Genomic DNA, 21,672 nt, shown 5'->3' on the forward strand with positions numbered 1-21,672 from the left:
CCCACTGTCGCTTCGTTTTCCCGGTTTACACGCGTGTCTGAAGATGGAGTTTTCAGAAATCTCCACTCTGCCCAGAGTTTGTGAAAGTAGCTCTTTTCAGTGTCTGAAACCTCCGTATAGGTGTGAATGAGAGGTGCAACCGAATAAATAAATATGCGTCTTTTTTATCCGGCTACATGTAGGCTATCACTGCGCAAAGCCTCTAATGTTGAAATGGTAGTAATATTTGTTAAAATAATAGTAGGCCATCCCCCCTCAACTCGAGTACTGCGTATAAGGCCATATTTCACCTGACATGGGCCCTTCGATTTCCATCACTAGAGTGCGTCAAATTACTTTCGGTTTTGCCAGGATGGACGCGCTTCTTTTAAATGAAGGCACAGGTTCAAGTTCGACTGCACTTGCACTTTTCTCTTAACCACTGCTGTGCATTACTAAAGTATTGTTGAAATAAATTTGCACTTTGCGCTGAAAACTTGATGTTTCATCATTTATAGCCAGTAATGACAGTGGTAAAGTTTTGCCTTAGCTTTAGTCATTGTTAAAATTATGTAAATGTACTATAAGTAGGGGCCGAGGGGATAATGGACAACATGGCATTTAAAATTTGACGCGTCGCTGACGTGGTAGGGGCCGACGACATGGAGCTTTTTTTTTTTTTTCAGTCAGATGATTTTTTTTTTGCTTTAATCCATGTTAACTCCTTATAAATGAGTTTGGGTTTTTTTAGTGAAAATACTAAGTAAAAACTACTTCTCTCTCTCGTTGCTATCTCTCTCTTTCTGACTCTGTATGTCTCTGTATGTTTGTTTGCATCTTTCTTTTTGTCTATCTCCATTCTGTCTCTCTCTCTTGCTTTGTCTCTGTTTCTATCTCCCTGACTGTCTTTCTTTGTCTCTCTCACTCTATTTGTATTTCTGTCTCTTTCTCTCTTTCTTTGTCTCTCACTCTTCCTGTCTGTATCTCTCTCTCTTTTTTCTTTGTCTCCCTCTCTACCTCTTTGTATCTCTGTCTGTCTGTCTCTGTGTTTCTGTCTGTCTCTCTATGTCTCACTCTGTGTTTCTGTCTCTGTCTGTCTCTCTCTCTCTCTGTCTGTCTCTCTCTCTATCTGTCTGTGTGTGTCTGTCTCTCTCTCTACGTCTCTGTCTGTCTCTCTCTCTGTCTTTGTCTGTCTCTGTTTGTGTTTGTTTGTTTGTCTGTCTGTCTCTCTCTTTCTTTGTCGCTCTCTGTGTCTCTCACTCTGTGTGTGTGTGTGTGTGTGTGTGTGTGTGTGTGTGTGTGTGTGTGTGTGTGTGTGTGTGTGTGTGTGATTTTTATATATATGAATACTTTTTATTTGAACCCACTATTAAAAATTAACATATACAGGATTCAAATATTATCAAGGTTTACATCAAGGGTATAAAAAGCATCGCCTACGCCACACTGCAAGGCTGCGTATTACAGCTGATATCGAGCAGAACTTCTCCAATTGTTTAGATTTTACTCTGGAAAGCCCTGCCAGTCTTAACCCACTCACTGTTAATTTATGTACGTGCCCCAGACTACCAAATATGAGGACGATGAGTGTACAGGAATAGCCAAGGCTGGTAATAGCTGCAAGTAGGGACTGATATTTGGCCATTTTGTCATAAAAGGTCATGTCCATATATGTATCAAAAACACATCCTACTTCAACTACTACTGCCTGCTTTCTATCCATGTCCTGAAGTACAATGTCAGGGGTGTTGGGGATATTGCCAAACACATCCTCAGTGCTGCCGAACCACTCCGCCGTCAAGCGTGAATGTTTGTGCATACTTGGGAAGAGTGGCTCAACAGCACTGCCGATGAGGTCCACAATGCGATCATGACGTGCAGTATAGAGTGGTTCTCATCTCATTATCTCTAGCCGCTTTATCCTGTTCTACAGGGTCGCAGGCAAGCTGGAGCCTATCCCAGCTGACTACGGGCGAAAGGCGGGGTACACCCTGGACAAGTCGCCAGGTCATCACAGGGCTGACACATAGACACACACAACCATTCACACTCACATTCACACCTACGGTCAATTTAGAGTCACCAGTTAACCTAACCTGCATGTCTTTGGACTGTGGGGGAAACCGGAGCACCCGGAGGAAACCCACGCGGACACGGGGAGAACATGCAAACTCTGCACAGAAAGGCCCTCGCCGGCCACGGGGCTCGAACCCGGACCTTCTTGCTGTGAGGCGACAGCGCTAACCACTACACCACCGTGCCGCCCATATATATATATATATATATATATATATATATATATATATATACTTGTGTTCAAAATAATAGCAGTCCAACACGACTAACCAGATCAATCACTGTTTTTGGTGGAAATTATATTACTACATGGCAAATAATTTACCAGTAGGTGTAGTAGAGTCATAGAAAACCAACAGACCCACATTCATGATATGCATGCTCCTGAGTCTGTGTAATCGAATAATTAAGTGAAAGGGACGTGTTCAAAATAATAGCAGTGTGGAGTTCAATTAGTGAGGTCATTCATTCTGTGAAAAAACGGATGTCAATCAGGTGGCCCTAATTTAAGGATGAAGCCAGCACATGTTGTACATCCATTTCTCTCTGAAAACCTGAGAAACATGGGTCGTTCCAGACATTGTTCAGAAGAACAGCGTGCTTTGATTAAAACGTTGATTGGAGAGGGGAAAACGTATACTGTAAAGAAGTGCAGAAAATGATGGGCTGCTCAGCTAAAATGATCTCCAGTGCTTTAAAATGGACAGCAAAGCCAGAGAGACGTGGAAGAAAACGGAAGACTACCATTCGAATGGATCGAAGAATAGCCAGAATGGCAAAGACTCAGCCAATGATCAGCTCCAGGGTGATCAAAGACGGTCTGAAGTTACCTGTGAGTACTGTGACAATTAGAAGATGCCTGTGTGAAGCTAATCTATCGGCAAGAAGCCCCCGCAAAGTTCCACTGTTAAAAAAAAAAAGACGTGCTGAAGAGGATACAATTTGCCAAAGAACACATCGACTGGCCTAAAGAGAAATGGACAAACATTTTGTGGACTGATGAAAGTAAGATTGTTCTTTTTGGGTCCAAGAGCCGCAGACAGTTTTTCAGACGACCCCCAAACACTGAATTCAAGCCACAGTACACTCTGAAGACAGTGAAGCATGGTGGTGCAACCGTGCAAGCATCATGATATGGGAATGTTTCTCTTACTATGGTGTTGGGCCCATTTATCGCATACCAGGGATCATGGATCAGTTTACATATATCAAAATACTTGAGGAGGTCATGCTGCCTTATGCTGAAGAGGAAATGCCCTTGAAATGGGTGTTTCAACAAGACAACGACCCCAAACACACCAGTAAGCGAGCAGCATCAGGGTTCAAGACCAACAAAATGAAAGTTATGGAGTGGCCAGCCCAATCCCCGGACCTTAATCCGATAGAAAACTTGTGGGGTGACATCAAAAATGCTGTTTCTGAGGCAAAACCAAGAAATGCAGAGGAATTGTGGAACGTTGTCAAATCATCCTGGGCTGGAATACCTGTTCACAGGTGCCAGAAGTTCTCAGAAACCGTGGTTATACAACTAAATATTAGTTTAGTGATTCACAAGAATACTAAATCCTTAAGATTTTTTCAGTTTATACAGTAAATATTTGGAGTTTGTAATGAAAAATGCAGACACTGCTATTTTTTTGAACAGCCCAATGTTCATTTTTCTTCATTTTCTGTAAAGTAATTAAAATATTGATACATTTTTCTTCATGTTTTGATGTAGAATATAATGTGCAGTGTTCCCAATGCATGGAAATAAAAACTATTATAAGGATTTTGAGCTTTACTCACATTTTTAAACACACTGCTATTATTTTGAACACAACTGTGTGTGTGTGTGTGTGTGTGTGTGTGTGTGTATATATATATGTATGTGTATATATATATGTGTGTATATATATATATATATATATATATATATATACACACTTTTTTTTCCTTTGTCTCCCTCCCTCTCTCTCTCTCTCTCTCTCTCTCTGTCGTGTATCCTTACATTTGCTCTGTCCTCACAGATTCATCCTGCATGCAAAGAAGACGGCTTTTGTAGTTGAGCACGACTTCATCATGGCCACGTACCTGGCTGACCGTGTGATTGTGTTCGACGGCGTTCCGTCACAGAGGACGACTGCCAACACGTGAGTGAGCCTGCATCAGATTTTTGGACATCTGACGTAAACCTGAAATGGACATGAATCGTATTTCAGTGCAAGTTGTTGTTGTTGTTGTTGTTGTTTTTATCCTCGTGATGGTTTGCTTGTCTGCCTCTCAGGCCACAGATGCTGCTTGCTGGCATGAACAAGTTCCTCTCACTGCTGGAGATTACGTTCAGGAGAGACCCCAACAACTTCAGACCAAGAATCAACAAACTCAATTCTATTAAGGTAAACTCTTGACTTGCTCCATCAGCTTAGGTCACCTTACGCTGTATGATATTATGTAATCAGGCGTTTTTTGGGGTCTTTAGTTAATAAGTTTGGATAAAATCGAAAGAAAGTGTTACTTAGTGTAGAGAAAATTATTGTATTTCTCGCTCATTTAATAGCTTCCATTTAGTTAGTGAAATATTACATTTAAAATATTGACCACTGTATATTAAAAAGAAACTATTTTAAGCCAGGGCAGCACGGTGGTGTAGTGGTTAGCGCTGTCGCCTCACAGCAAGAAGGTCCGGGTTCGAGCCCCGTGGCTGGCGAGGGCCTTTCTGTGCGGAGTTTGCATGTTCTCCCCGTGTCCGCGTGAGTTTCCTCCGGGTGCTCCGGTTTCCCCCACAGTCCAAAGACATGCAGGTTAGGTTAACTGGTGACTCTAAATTGACCGTAGGTGTGAATGTGAGTGTGAATGGTTGTCTGTGTCTATGTGTCAGCCCTGTGATGACTTGGCGACTTGTCCAGGGTGTACCCCGCCTTTCGCCCGTAGTCAGCTGGGATAGGCTCCAGCTTGCCTGCGACCCTGTAGAACAGGATAAAGCGGCTACAGATAATGAGATGAGATTTTAAGCCAGAACTCTGCAAAAGTTTTTTTTTTTTAAATTCTCTGTTTATATACTGTCTGATTTATTTTATTCATCATTAATTCACAGGATGTCGAACAGAAGAGAAGTGGGAACTATTTCTTCCTCGATGATTAGCTCCACACTTTATAAACTTCAGGAAGAGAATGAAGGAGGAGGTGGAGGAGGAGTGACACTCTGCTGATTCTGAGGTCTTCTGTAACGCTGCTTTAAGTCTTCTGTTGGGAGGATTTGGTTTGCCAGCCATAAAGAGTTCGTATCCATCAGTATTTAAGAGGCAACTATAAATAAATGTCATCATTTCCTGCGTGGTTGTTCTTAATCCAATTTCAGTGTTTTCCCACTAGAGGGCAGCAGACAACCAGTACTGCTATTCGTTGGCTTGAAACTCTCCTGTTTTTTAATATGTGGATTAAAAAAAGATATCGATGAGATACCATGGTTGGTTTGTAGTGTTTACACACAGTTCGTAGTGTCTTTACGCTATACTCTGATTGATTGTCGCTATGTACAGATACGCTGCTGAGAGATATATTACTGATACGATAGAAGCTTGTTAATTCAATAAATAGATTTATATAGAAACAAAGTGTTCATGGCATTTACAAGACCATCTCTAGTGGCATTCGAAGATCTGTCTTACAGCTCTAAATACATGAGATGATGCAGCGTTAAGGTTTCAGTATACTTTGTACTTTACACAAAATATACAGTGTCTTGCAAAAGTATTCATCCCCCTTTGTGTTTGTCCTGTTTTGTCGCATTACAAGCTGGAATTAAAATGGATTTTTGGACAGTTAGTACCATTTGGTTTGCACAACTTGCCTACCACTTTAAAGGTGCACATTGTTGTTTTATTGTGACACAAACAATAATTAAGATGAAAAAACAGAACTCTGAAGTGTGCACCCCCTCGCAAGTCTCTTGGCATATATCTCTATTAGCTTAGCACATCTAGCCACTGGGATTTTTGCCCATTCCTCAAGGCAAAACTGCTCCAACTCCTTCAAGTTAGATGGATTGTGTTGGTGTACAGCAGTCTTCAAATTATGCCACAGATTCTCAACTGGATTGAGGTCTGGGCTTTGACTAGGACATTCCAAGACATGTAAATGTTTCCCTTTAAACCACTCCAGTGTAGCTTTAGCAGTATGTTTAGGGTCATTATCCTGCTGGAACAGGAACCTTCATCCCAGTCTCAAACCTCTGGCTGACTCAAACAGGTTTTCCTCCAGAATTGCCCTGTATTTAGTGCCATCCATCTTTCCTTCATTCCTGACCAGCTTTCCTGTCCCTGCAGATGAAAAAAAAAATCCCCACAGCATGATGCTGCCACCACCATGCTTCATTGTAGGGATGGTGTTCTCAGGGTGTTGGGTTTGCGCCACACATGGCATTTCCCATGATGGCCAAATATATCAATTTTAGTCTAATTTGACCGGAGAATCTTCTTTCATGTGTTTGGGGAGTCTGCCACATGCTGTTGGGCAAACTCCAAATGGGTTTTCTTAAGCAAAGACTTTTTTCTGGCCACTTTTCCATAAAGCCTCGCTCTGTGGAGTCTTAAAGTGGTCCTATGGACAGGTCCTCCCATCTCCGCTGTGGATCTTTGCAGCTCCTTCAGTGTTATCTTTGGTGTTTTTGTTGCATCTCTGATTAATGCCCTCCTTGCCCGGTCTGTGAGTTTTAGTGGGCGGCCTTCTCTTGTCAGGTTTGTAGTGGTGCCATGTTCGTTCCATTTTACTATAATGGATTTAATGGTGCTCTGTGGGATATTCAAAGTTTGGGATATTTTTTATAACCCAACCCTGATCTATACTTCTCCACAACTTTGTCTCTGACCTGTTTGGAGGCTCCTTGATTTTCATGTCGCTTGCTTAGTAGTGTTGCAGAGTCAGGGTCCTTCCAGAACAGGTTGATTTATACAGACATCATGTGACACTTTGATTGCGCACTGGTGGAGCTTAATCAACTAATTATGTGACTTATGAAGTGAATTGGTTGGACCAGCTCTTATTTAGGGGTTTCATACGAAAGGGGGTGAATACCTTTGCACACTCCAGATTTCTGTTTTTTCATCTTAATTATTGTTTGTTTCACAATAAAACAACAATGTGCACCTTTAAAGCGGTAGGCATGTTGTGTAAATCAAATGGTGCTAACCCCCCAAAAATCCATTTTAATTCCAGCTTGTAATGTGACAAAACAGGACAAACACCAAGGGGGATGAATACTTTTGCAAGACATTGTATAGAGGATCTTACATGGAAGATATGAAGTCTTTGGAGTGAAATATCAGGAAATGTTATACATCCAGGACACTTTTTCAATGGAATAAAAGTGTGTTCTATTCCTTTCTAGCGGGTCTCATTCATTTGGTTCGATAGCGTGCAATATTATTAGCATATCGCTTATCCTACGTGTATTACATCACTCTGCCCAGTGGAGAATGAGTGTTGAATATGGTTTACGATATTGCATGGCTGTCAAGACAACATGACGTCACACATCAGAGATGTAAAACTTTCACGCTAGCGAGCGACTGAGACAATTTGTAAACAAACATGGCCGCCAGGTTTGCTTTGTTAAATATGGAAAACTTTGAGATAGATTTGAAAGAGACAGACACGTTGAACACCCAAAAGGAACGTGTAGTATGTATAATAACCTCGTCCAGGACGGAGTCCACCAGGGGGCGAGGTATTGTTTTCAGTGGGGTTTCTTTGGGGGGTTTTTTTGGTTAGCAACATTATGGGAAAATGGCTGGACCAATCTTCATGAAAATTTCAGGATAGATGGGCATTGGTCTCAAATAGAACCGCCAACATTTTGAGAGTCATCCGGTCGTCACCAAAAAGGTAAAAATTAGTTTTTTTCATGATATCTTCCTTCATATTCATCATGTTTATGTCAAACCAATTCCAAAACGTTCACCTTTCAATTCTGCTTCCATTGATATGCTACATGATGGGGTATCTCTCATAGTTTTCTTAGTGGTTACGGACAGAGATAGAGAGATGTTTATCATTATTAACATATAGGAAGTCACATCTATGGGCTTTCATTTGGCACCATGACCTTTGACCTTGTGTGTGTGTTAGCAATCTAGCGTCTAGACAGTTGCACTTCAATTTTCAGGGTAGGTGGGCAATGGTCTGTAGATTACCTGATTAAATTTTGGGGGTAATCGGGTCAAGGTGAACATCAAGGTCACCGGAAAGGTCAACCTTTCAGTCAAAATAACACATTTTCCATTATAATTCAAAAACAGTTGCCGATAGACAAACATTTACTATTATGAGCATATAGGAACTCCCATATGGCCTTTCATTTGGCACCATGATGGTTTACAATATGGTTTGCAATATTGCATGGATGTCAAGACATGACATCACACGTTGGGGATGTAAAACTTCCGCGCTAGCAAGTGAGCGACTGTGACCATTTGTAAACAAGTATGGCCACCAGGTTTGCGTCGTTTAATACGGAAGATTTTGAGAGAATTTTGAAAGAGAAAGACACATTGAACACCAGACATGAATGTGTATGTATAATAATAATAATAATGGCTTTTTTCATGGTATATCAGATATATTCCATTCAGCTATTCGTCTTCGACTCGTTCAGTATCATGCTGGCTGAAAGGAATATATCTGATATACCACTCAACGCCAGCCAATATTATTTAATTATGTCACTCAGATCTGTGATGTATTTCAAATGAAAAATGAGTTTTTTTCAACACGAGAAGATAAACTTCAGATCTTCAAGCCAACGTGATTGTGATTTTCTTTTTATTATATTGACACATTTACAAATTTATCCCCAAATGTACCAAAAGGACTCATTGATTTCCTCGCAAGTGACATCTCGAGATTTATGTTACAGTTTTGGTTCTCCGTGTCCTGGATGGAGCTCATATGAAAAATACAAGTGGTGTATTTCCCAGTAAAGTATTTGTTTATATCTTCTACATTACTTTAACAGCATTTAGCAGACACTCTTGTCCAGAGCAATGTACAACATACTCCGAGCAGCCTGGGGAGCAGTTGCCTTGCTCCTGCTGGTCCAGGGAATCAAACCAGTGACCTTTTGGTCCCAAACCTGCCTCTCTAACCATGAGGCCATAGCTTCCCCCATCTTCTGATGTGTGTACGTGTGTGTATATATAATACAGTAAAAATCCAGTCCACCATTTTATTTTGTTACAACCTACCATTATCAAAGTTACTATATTTAACATTAGGCGCCTAAACTCATTTTTATTTCACATTACATTTAATTTTTCAGAATTTAGCAGATGCCTTTATTTAAAGTGACTTCCAGAAGTGATTTGGAGTCTCAAAACATATCCTCATACCAGTCTGTATTATAAATAGCTCAGGATCTAAGAATACTATAAAGCTAAAACCCCATGAGAGAGGAGTTAGTCGTACTGTATTTACAGTGGTGCTTGAAAGTTTGTGAACCCTTTAGAATTTTCTCTATCTCTGCATAAATATGACCTAAAACATCATCAGATTTTCACACAAGGCTTAAAAGTAGATAAAGAGAACCCAGTTAAACAAATGAGACAAAAATATTATACTTGGTCATTTATTTATTGAGGAAAATGATCCAATATTACATATCTGTGAGTGGAAAAAGTATGTGAACCTTTGCTTTCAGTATCTGGTGTGACCCCCTTGTGCAGCAATAACTGCAACTAAATGTTTCCGGTAACTGTTGATCGGTCCTGCACACCGGCTTGGAGGAATTTTAGCCCGTTCCTCCATACAGAACAGCTTCAACTCTGGGATGTTGGTGGGTTTCCTCACATGAACTGCTCACTTCAGGTCGTTCCACAACATTTCGATTGGATTAAGATCAGGACTTTGACTTGGCCATTCCAAAACATTAACTTTATTCTTCTTTAACCATTCTTTGGTAGAACGACTTGTGTGCTTAGGGTCGTTGTCTTGCTGCATGACCCACCTTCTCTTGAGAGTCAGTTCACAGACAGATGTCCTGACATTTTCCTTTAGAATTCGCTGGTATAATTCAGAATTCATTGTTCCGTCAATGATGGCAAGCCATCCTGGCCCAGATGCAGCAAAACGGGCCCAAACCATGAGACTACCACCATCATGTTTCACAGATGGGATAAGGTTCTTATGCTGGAATGCAGTGTTTTCCTTTCTCCAAACATAATGCTTCTCATTTAAATCAAAAAGTTCTATTTTGGTCTCATCCTTCCACAGAACATTTTTCCAATAGCCTTCTGGCTTGTCCACGTGATCTTTAGCAAACTGCAGATGAGCAGCAATGTTCTTTTTGGAGAGCAGTGGCTTTCTCCTTCCAACCCTGCCATGCACACCATTGTTGTTCAGTGTTCTCCTGATGGTGGACTCATGAACATTAACATTAGCCAATGTGAGAGAGGCCTTCAGTTGCTTAGAAGTTACCCTGGGGTCCTTTGTGACCGCGCTGACTATTACACGCCTTGCTCTCGGAGTGATCTCTGTTGGTCGACCACTCCTGGGGAGGGTAACAATGGTCTTGAATTTCCTCCATTTGTACACAATCTGTATGGCTGTGGATTGGTGGAGTCCAAACTCTTTAGAGATGGTTTTGTAACCTTTTCCAGCCTGATGAGCATCAACAACGCTTTTTCTGAGGTCCTCAGAAATCTCCTTTGTTCGTGCCATGATACACTTCCACAAACATGTGTTGTGAAGATCAGACTTTGATAGATAAATAAATCAGGGTGCCCACTCACACCTGATTGTCATCCCATTGATTGAAAACACCTGACTCTAATTTCACCTTCAAATTAACTGCTAATCCTAGAGGTTCGCATACTTTTGCCACTCACAGATATGTAATATTGGATCATTTTCCTCAATAAACAAATGACCAAGTATAATATTTTGTCTCATTTGTTTAACTGGGTTCTCTTTATCTACTTTTAGGACTTGTGTGAAAATCTGATGATGTTTTAGATCATATTTATGCAGAAATAGAGAAAATTCTAAAGGGTTCACAAACTTTTAAGCACCACTGTAACTGCTCATTTGAATTGAATGGATTTAATCCAAACTACAAGGAGGCCTGTGAAAGGAAACTTTTATGGATCCGTTAAGTAGCCAAAATAGTTTCGTTCATGTTTAGATGATATTTGAATAGTTGTGAAAATAAATCAGGACTGAGGTGTTCTGCAAAGCTTGGTTTTATAGTTTCATAGTTCAAGTGGTCTGTAGATGCAAAGCGATTGAGAATCCCTTGTTTATAAAATGCAGAAAAAGCCGTAGCTGATAGGACGTGAATACAGTTACAGCGGTGCAATGTACACACTTAATTCACATCACAGTAACGAATAGAAAGTTAACAGGGTTTCAGTTGAAGTCCCAGGATCTGTTCTACTGATCAGCTTCATGTTAAAGAAGCACATTTATTCTTTATAATTAATTTTTTTTCATGTTTACAGAACAGATGGCTCTTCGCTGTTCAGCCCATTTCAGATGTAATTCTCTTTGCAACTGCATTACATTACTGAGGTCCCAGGACTGCATGGAACACAAGCAACTGCAGATACAGTGGGGAAAATAATTATTTGATCCCCTGCTGATTTTGTATGTTTGCCTGGTTACAAAGAAATGAGCAGTCTATAATTTTATGGTACTTTTATTTTAGCAGATAGAGACAGAATATCAACAAAAAAGTCCAGAAAAAACACATTCTATAAAGGTTATAAATTCATTTGCATTTGATCGAATGAAATAAGTATTTGATCCCCTACAAACCAGCAAGAATTCTGGCTCCCACTGACTGGTTACTGTATGTGCCCATGAGGCATACAGATTAGTCTGTCACTTTAAGAAAGTCAGTGGTGCCACCAGGGGGTGGCCAGGGGGGGCTGTGGCCACCCCTACAAATTTACTGGCCACCCCACTGGCCAGTATAGATTGTAGTAGCCTCAGTTATGCAGTTCATCCCAAATGCACAGCCAGCCAGGCAAGACGCTCTTGATCTTCGGTGAGTGAGGGAAGATCATCTTCCCTCACTCACAGCAGCCCCTCCCCCCCGCCGCTTTTGCGTGCTCCTACAGCAACGGCTCAGCGTGTGCACGTGACCGCCGCTTGTACCTACACAGGTAAATAATGACCTCAAAAGGAGTTAAGAGAGAAGACGGAGAAGACTACCAGTAAGTAAATAAGTCAAAATATTCTTTAGTAAAAGAAGAGGGGGAAGTATGCGTCGTAACGTGTGCTTTTTAAGTGCTAAATAGTGCTGTTACAGCAGCTTTTTGACGGATTTTTGACATGTATAACTGAGTTACGTAGCTAACGTTAGCTGCTGATTGTATGTTATGTCAGTCATTTTCAGACAATGAAGAGAAAGTCCACAGACATCTCTTCTTATTTTAAGAAGAATATTAGAACAGGAGAGAAAGAGACGGCAGGGGAGCAACAGAGGCTTAGTGAGGAGGAGAAGGAGGAGGAGGACGGAGTAGAGGAAAAGACAGAGCAGGATACACAGCCAGCATCAATAACAGAGCCAGAAGCCAGGCAGGACTCAACAAAAGCAGCTGTTCAACCTGTTCCTGGACCAACAGGTGAAATTATGACTGTTCGGAAGCATACTGTATTGCCTAATCAGAATCAGAGACTATTGATCCCTGTTGGGAAATTCCTGTTAAATAAAGCAAATATATGATTGTTTCTGTCTCCAGTAGTTGTTTTGTTTACAATAAATGTACACCTTATGCCTTATATATTCATTACACAATGAAACATAATTATTGTGGAACTCAAAATGTTAACTGTACTGTTATTAGTCTGTGCACATTAGATCATTAGTAACATTAAATATAACACAATAAACCAAAGTATATCAGTAGGCATTTCCTTAAGTCTTTCTGATAGTTTTCTACTGGCCGGTTTACTACAACAGTATAATGATATCCTGAAATTATGGCTTTTAGTTTTGGTGTGCCACCCCAAGATTTTAAGTGTCCCCATCTGGCCACCCCTATGAAATATTTCTGGAGGCGCCACTGAAGAAAGTACTCCTAATTTCTACTCATTATGGTTATAAAAGACACCTGTCAACAGAATCAACCTCTTTCAACCTTTCCACCACCATGGGCAAGACCAAAGAACTTTCAAAGGACACCAGGGACAAGATTGTAGACCTGCACAAGGCTGGAATGGCCTACAAGACCATCAGCAAGAACCTTGGTGAGAAGGAGACAACTATTAGTGCAATTATTATAAAATGGAAGAAATACAAAATGACCATCAATCGCCCTCAACCTGGAGCTCCATGCAAGATCTTGCCTCATGGGGTAAGGATGATCACGAAAAGGGTGAGGGATCAGCTCAGAACTACACGGGAGGAGCTTGTTAATGATCTCAAAGCAGCTGGGACCATATTCACCAAGAAAACCATTTTTCATGCAGTTGCATGTTCTTCCCGTGTCTGCGTGGGTTTCCTCCAGGTGCTCTGGTTTCCCCCACAATCCAAAGACATGCAGTTAGGTTGACGTGGGGCGGCCTTGGGCTGAGGTGCCCTTGAGCAAGGTACCGAACCCCTGACTGCTCCCCGGGTGCTCTGGGCTGCCCACTGCTCTGGGTGTGTGTACGTGTGTGTTCACTGCTTCAGATGGATTAAATGCAGAGGATGAATTTCACTGTGCTTGAAGTATGCATGTGACGAATAAAGGTTTCTTCTTATTGGTAACATACTCCGCCATAATGGATTGAAATCCTGCAGTGCCCGCAAGGTCCCTCTGCTCAAGAAGGCACATGTACAGGCCCGTCTGAATTTTGCCAGTGAGCACCTAAATGATTCAGAGAAGGCTTGGGAGAAGGTGATGTGGTCAGATGAGACCAAAATTGAACTCTTTGGCATCAACTCAACTCGTCATGTTTGGAGGGAGAGAAATGCTGAATACAGTCCCAAGAACACCATCTCCACCATCAAGCACGGAGGTGAAAACATTATGCTTTGGGGCTGTTTCTCTGCTAAGGGTACAGGACAACTTCACAGCATTAAGGGGCCGATGGATGGGGCCATGTACCGTAAGATCTTGGAAGAGAACCTCCTTCCCTCAGTCAGAGCACTGAAGATGGGTTGTGGATGGAGCTTCCAGCATGACAACGACCCAAAACATACAGCCAAGGCAACAAAGGAGTGGCTCAAGAAGAAGCACATTAAAGTCATGGAGTGGCCTAGCCAGTCTGCAGACCTTAATCCTATAGAAAATTTGTGGAGGGAGCTGAAACTTCGAGTTGCCAAGCGACAGCCTTGAAACCTTCAGAATTTGGAGAGGATCTATAAAGAGGAGTGGACCAAAATCCCTCCTGAGATGTGTGCAAACCTGGTGACCAACTACAAGAAACATCTGACTTCTGTGCTTGCCAACAAGGGTTTCTCCACCAAGTACTAAGTCATGTTTTGCTTAGGGACCAAATACTTATTTCACTCCATCAAATACAAATGAATTTATAACCTTTATATGTGTTTTTTTCCCTGGACTTTTTTGTTGATATTTTGTCTATTTGTTAAAATAAAAGTGCCATAAAAATTATAGACCGCTCATTTCTGCAGTGGAGAGGGTGAGCACCACCAAGTTTCTGGGTGTGCACATCTCTGAAGACCTGTCCTGGAGCAACAACACTGCATCACTGGCCAAAAAAGCCCAACAGCGTCTGTACTTCCTCCGCAAACTGAGGAGAGCAAGAGCCCCGGCCCCCATCATGCACATATTCTACAGAGGCACCATTGAGAACATCCTGACCAGCTGCATCACCGTGTGGTACGGCGCCTGCACCGTGTCCTGCTGCAAGACTCTGCAGCGCATCGTGAGAGCAGCTGAGAGGCTCATTGGTGTCTCTCTCCCTTCTCTAATGGATATTTATAACTCCCGCCTCACCCGCAAAGCCATCAGGATTGCAGGTGACCCCACCCACCCATCTCACAGCCTCTTCAGTCTGCTGCCGTCGGGGAGGAGACTGCGGAGTCTTCGGGCCAAAACCAGCAGGCTCAAGAACAGTTTCTTTCACCAGGCGGTCAGGAGGCTCAACTCCCTCCCTGTTCTGCCCCTCTGCCCCCTGCCACAGATTCTGCCCGTACACCGGACCCGGCGCCGTGGGGGGGCAAAAGGGGGCGTCGCCCCCTCATGGCTACAGCCCCGCCCCCTCAACGGAGACTCAGATCACTTAATTGTTTTCTTATGAAAATATAATGTATTTTAGACGTATTAATAATTTGCATTTTCAAATACGAAATATTAAGTGGTTGCGCATTGCACAAAAATACATTTCACATAAATCACTACTAAAACTGGCATGGTAGAACAAATCTGATTGGTTGTTATGATTCTTACGTTGCACATTGTTACTCTTTCATTGCTGACGCTGTACACGCAGGCAAAGGGTTTTGAGAGTGTTGGCGGTTAGCTCGTAGTTTGCTGCTGACCGTGTGTTAGATGGTGCAGTCGTGGGGTCTGTTGATTTTTTTAAATTATGATTTTGGCCGCCGAGCCAAGTACCTGAGACTTGCATTGACGTTTTGTTTTCATGCTGCGGAGCTATTTGTATGTATTTTAAATTTAAAGGACTTGCCTGTAGGTTTGTGTGTGTTGTTTTATGTTTGGCATCTTTCCGGTTGTAACGCGTGTCTGTGAGAAAATTGGAGGGGAGGGGTAACAGGTGGGCACGGGTTTTGATAAAGCGCAACTGCCCTGGTAATATGTCACATGATTTTCCCGTACTAAAGCAACCTTCGGGGCCGTGGTTTTGTGGTTGGCGCAGTTAATTGTTTGAAACACGTTGTCAGACCGCCATCACTACTACACACTACTGCATATGAAAAATATTTGCCCCCTTGCGATTTCTAATTGCCCCCTTAGTAAACTGTTCCTGGCGCCGGGCCTGCCGTACACCCCCCTGCCCCCCATTCAGCATCTGACATCATGTCACCCTCACAGTCCCCCCCCCCCCCCCAGCACATACACACACACTCTCAACATTCATTAACACACTGAACTCAGGGACTGCACATTTCACTTTACCTCGCTCATTTGCACTATTCCACACTACCTCACCTGAACAGCTATTAGTTTATTGTTTATACTGGTTATTTTATGTCCTTTTGCTCCAATTTATATATGTGTGTGTGTGTGTGTGTGTGTGTGTATATCACGGGCGATTGCTCTAAGACAACGAGGGAGGCTCAGCCTCCTCTAAAAATGACGAACATCGTGTAGGATGAATTGCGCTAGGCTTATGTTATAGCCGACCTTATAACATTGCTATTTCAGATCCAGAATCATAGAAATATATGTGCTCAACCCAACTACAGTGCGAAATCATTCCGTTATAACTTTCCCCAGTTCGCCTAATGTGTGCGTGAGTTTTTCCCCCTCGTGGCAGCGCGATGCAGCCCAGCCTCAGTGGACTTCAATGGCATTTGGGAGCTATGTGCTTTTCAATATCAAAATGCAAGACGATTATTGGACAAATACTGCGAAAACGCCCGCCCACGGAGTCTCACGGACTCCCAGCCTCAGTGGACTTCAATGGCATTTGGGAGTGATGCGCTTTTCAATCTCAAAATGCAAGACGGTTATTGGACAAATACTGCGAAAACGCCCGCCCACGGAGTCTCACGGACTCCCAGCCTCAGTGGACTTCAATGGCATTTGGGAGCTATGCGCTTTCAATATCAAAATGCAAGACGATTATTGGACAAATACTGCGAAAACGCCCGCCCACGGAGTCTCACGGACTCCCAGCTTCAGTGGACTTCAATGGCATTTGGGAGCGATGCGCTTTTCGATCTCAAAATGCAAGACGGTTATTGGACAAATACTGCGAAAACGCCCACCCACGGACTCCGAGCCTCACAGTGGGAGGGACATGGCAGTTTCCACGAGGAGACGGGTGATTGGTGAAAGCGGCCGGATATTTTCTTTGATTGACAGCTCGTTTCAACTATAGACAGGCAGCGGTGAATTTCAGTTCAGTCCCATGCGGATTCGCAAGTGCTGTGGTGTATTGTAAGAGATCAGCTTACATTTCGATTTCATTCATTACATACGGTTTCTACCAGCTTTTGTAGTTTGTATATATTTTCATTGTAAATAAAGTGTAAATATAGTGTTGTCAAGTTTGCTATCTTAGTTCCAGAAATTTCGTTTATTTGAGTGACTGAACTTGAACTTGAGGGGGCTAGTCAGCTAGCAAGAAAGCTGCGCATGGATGCCAAGCATTGCTGATTTAATTTTGGCAAAGCCATTTGCCAGTCTTCCTTTCGAGGAAAAAATTAAAATTAAAGAGCAGGGTAGACCAACGCCTCAAATTGACTTGGTGAAAAAGGTAGGGAATAATACTCGTTCCTTTCAGCTCTCCTGGTACGAGAAAGTGAATTGGCTAACAGCAAGTGACCCACATCAACAACAGTAAATAGGCTACTTTAGTAATATGTCATGGATGGACCAAAAATATAGAATCTATTTAAAATGTTTATGTTGAGTATATTATATTGGAATATATATTTTTCTGGATATGAATTAAACACAGCTACAATTTGGAAAACATTTTTAAACAAAAACACAGCCGAGAACATTTCACACTACAGACCTGGATTAAAAGTGAAGGGTTATCAAAATTGTCAATAAAACATTTCTCAGTCAAAATAAGTAAAATATAGGGAAAGTGTCATTGAATGAAATGTGTGGCACCCAGCTCTATGTTTGGCTCCCCAAGGTCAGTGCTTGTGCCTATTCCAGAACACTCTGCTGTTACTGCTGAGGTTCCTGACAAAGAGCTGCTTTCAATAATGATCAATTTTTAAACAACATGCCACAATTTTAAAATATAAAATGTTAAAATATACACCCCCCCCAACACCACCATCATGTATATTGGACAGTAGGCTAATGGGCCAAAAGAACCTGTTATTTCACAGTTTGTGACCCTGCCAACAATCAGCCAGATCAGAGGCAAGAGTATGGGCAAAATTGATGTGTTTTTTCTTTTAAGATCTGGAAATATCGTAACCGACCAGCCTCCCCTGTTTGAAAGACTACCAGCCGCCACTTATTTATATATATATATATATATATATATATATATATATATATATATATATATATATATATATATATGAGTGTTTAGTCTATTTCAGTTATTTTATTTTTATTTATTGCATTGTCTGTTTGCACCGTGGGTCAGAGAGGACTGTAATTTCATCTGTGCTGTATGTCGAGCATGTATAGCATATTTGACAATAAGCTTGACTTGACTTCTTTGTAACCGGGCAAACGTACAAAATCAGCAGGGGATCAAATAATTATTTTCCCCACTGTATCAGTTTATCTACAGGTTCAACAACCACACACACACACACACACACACACACACACACACTGTGCACCATCACCGCACAACCTGTGCACCATCACTGTGCACACAAACACCCATACCTGCACACACACATACAGATAGTCGTCGACTTAAGACCTATGCGACTTATGACCGATCGACTTTACGACTGTCTGGTTATGACTGGCAAGTGTTTCCCAGCTGAGCGTACGACAGTTTCCGCCCCAGCTCCCGGCAGCGCCTCTCGCCGCGTACAACAGTTTCCGCCCCAGCTCCAGGCACATGCGCAGTCTCTCTCGCGCTCCCTCGCGCACTCTGTCATACAGTTTCTGCCCCAGCTCCTGGTTTATGAAACGAGCAAATCCTCCCGCCAGCCCGAGCGCTGCAACAGCTGATGATGACGTAGACGACCCACAGCCAAGCACCAGTGATGCCAGCGGTCACTAAGTTTTACATTTGTATTTTGGTATGTTTCAAACTAAAATGTTTTCTATTTTTCACACCTGTATTTCGTATTTTTTGTTTTGCACATATTAAACGAATTGTACTGTACGCAGTGTAGTATGCAGTGTCTGACTTAAACCAAATAATGAGCCAAGGTAATGAAATAAGAAAATGTTGATAAAATAAGACTTTAAGATGATTACAATATCATTACACATCACGATATACTTACGTTCATTTAACATAGGCCGACTTACGACCAGATCGGTTTACGACCGGTCAGTCGTAACCAAACGCAGTCGTAAGTCGACGACTACCTGTACTGTGGACCTTCAACACACGTATGCAAGCACACGTGCGCACACACACACTCTCTGTGCACCATGACCGCACGCGCGCATACACACACACTGTGCACCTTCACCACACACACTGTGCACCATCACTGCACGCACACACATACACAGTGCACCATCACTGCGCGCACACACACACACACACACACACACACAGTGCATCATCACTACACACACACATACTGTGCACCATCACCCCACACACACACACACATGCACTGTACATCATCACCACACACACACATACTGTGCACCATCACTGCGTACACACACACACTGTGCAACATCACCGCACTCACATAGATCCTGTGCACCATCACTGCATGTGCACATGCACGCGCACACACACACACACACACACACACACACTGTACACCATGCACCACACACACTATGTGTGCATTACCTTCACTCAGATCACGGCCTGTCGTTAAACCTGTGCTCTGAATCAGCACTAGAGTTTATTTTAATAGATCTAAAGCTATAAATAAATAAAGCTGAACAGTTGGACAGTTATCACACTGAGCACGTCCCCCACATGGGAAAGCTGATCACAGGCCAGTGTTTTGTCAGGGACTATAAGCAAGGAGCGTCGTTCTCAGTGACTTTAGAATGCGGTGGTTAATTGGCGCTGATCGATGGGGCTCCTCTGCTAGAAACCGAGGGAGTACGGGTGAGAGAGAGGGAGGGAAGGATGGCTAAACCTGATACCCACAAGCCCTCTCGGAAATCAGCCAGTTCGATTAAGGCAGTTTACCGGGCTAACTGCGCGACCTTCGACCCCCACAGCTATAGTTAGAGCACTTTGGTCTCTGCGATGGCAGAGGGAAGATCGATGGAGCGTTTGGCGGTGACATCATGCTTCTCAGACCTTATCCCTCTCAAATACATATAAGGTCCAAGGAATTGTCTTTATTTTATAACAAAAACACACTCTTCATGCTGATATTTTTATCTAGGATTTTGAGGCTTTGGGATTTTTTTTTTTGAGAAATATTGACAAATTATTTTTCTTATGATCAATTCTTTGAACATTAACAAGAAATATATAATAAAATTATTTATTTAAATTAAAAGATATGAATTATATATTTATGATTAGATTTAAGTCAATAATATGTTTAAAAAAATAGAATAGAATTAAAAATAAATACTAAAAACATTTCCAGTGCTGTACATCCTCTGACATCTCAACCCCCAGCCCCCAAGCGATGGTTAAAAATATTATATAAATTATTTTAATATACAATATTATTATATTTTGTCATGCTTTTATCAATTTTCCAAGCATGACCGAGAAAAATATGTAAATTGACTGATCATGTACCTTTTGCTTAATTTTCTTAAATCAGTTTTATTATGCTATTGATTCTTTATTAACAGCTAACACCATATTTAATGAATTTGTCTCCAGTCGCGAGCTGGTGATGATTTTGCTGTTGGTAAGGATCTCGAACTGTCGGACTGAACTGTGTTTAACTGTTCATACATCAGTATGTGTATAAAAACTGGGTACAAAAATCTGAATCATTGATAAAAACATCTCATCTCATCTCATTATCTGTAGCCGCTTTATCCTGTTCTACAGGGTCGCAGGCGAGCTGGAGCCTATCCCAGCTGACTACGGGTGAAAGGCGGGGTACACCCTGGACAAGTCGCCAGGTCATCACAGGGCTGACACATAGACACAGACAACCATTCACACTCACATTCACACCTACGGTCAATTTAGAGTCACCAGTTAACCTAACCTGCATGTCTTTGGACTGTGGGGGAAACCGGAGCACCCAGAGGAAACCCACGTGGACACGGGGAGAACATGCAAACTCCGCACAGAAAGGGCCTCGCCGGCCACGGGGCTCGAACCCGGACCTTCTTGCTGTGAGGCGACAGTGCTAACCACTACACCACCATGCCGCCCACTTGATAAGAACAATAAAAATGAATTTTGTCTTTATCAAAATTTTATTCAGTATAATACATAATTAAAATGGATATAACTCCTATTACATGTTACATCAGTTTTATATATTTTATATATAATTTTATATACAGTTAGGTCCATAAATATTTGGACAGAGGCAACATTTTTCTAATTTTGGTTCTGTACATTACCACAATGAATTTTGAACAAAACAATTCAGATGCAGTTGAAGTTCAGGCTTTCAGCTTTAATTCAGTGGGTTGAACAAAATGATTGCATACAAATGTGAGGAACTAAAGCATTTTTTTAAACACAATCCTTTCATTTCAGGAGCTCAAAAGTAATTGGACAAATTAAATAATTGTAAATAAAATGTTCATTTCTAATATTTGGTTGAAAACCCTTTGTTGGCAACGACTGCCTGAAGTCTTGAACTCATGGACATCACCAGACGCTGTGTTTCCTCCTTTTTAATGCTGTGCCAGGCCTTTACTGCACCGGTTTTCAGTTGCTGTT

The 21,672-nt window shown here is 41.9% G+C and overlaps 1 protein-coding gene across 2 annotated transcripts in view; it reads left to right on the top strand.

Annotated features, from left to right (window-relative positions):
* LOC132889737 (ATP-binding cassette sub-family E member 1) overlaps nt 1-5,777 on the top strand; it is a 60,335-nt gene extending 54,558 nt beyond the window's left edge. For both annotated transcript variants that reach the window (XM_060926533.1, XM_060926534.1), the window contains 3 exons: nt 4,065-4,187; nt 4,322-4,433; nt 5,132-5,777. In XM_060926533.1, coding sequence (XP_060782516.1) covers nt 4,065-4,187; nt 4,322-4,433; nt 5,132-5,179 — 283 coding nt within the window. In that variant the 3' untranslated portion in view covers nt 5,180-5,777. The remainder of the gene's footprint in view (nt 1-4,064; nt 4,188-4,321; nt 4,434-5,131) is intronic.
* Nucleotides 5,778-21,672: the final 15,895 nt, after the last annotated feature.

Source organism: Neoarius graeffei, chromosome 7, assembly GCF_027579695.1.
Source record: "Neoarius graeffei isolate fNeoGra1 chromosome 7, fNeoGra1.pri, whole genome shotgun sequence".
NCBI lineage: Eukaryota > Metazoa > Chordata > Actinopteri > Siluriformes > Ariidae > Neoarius > Neoarius graeffei.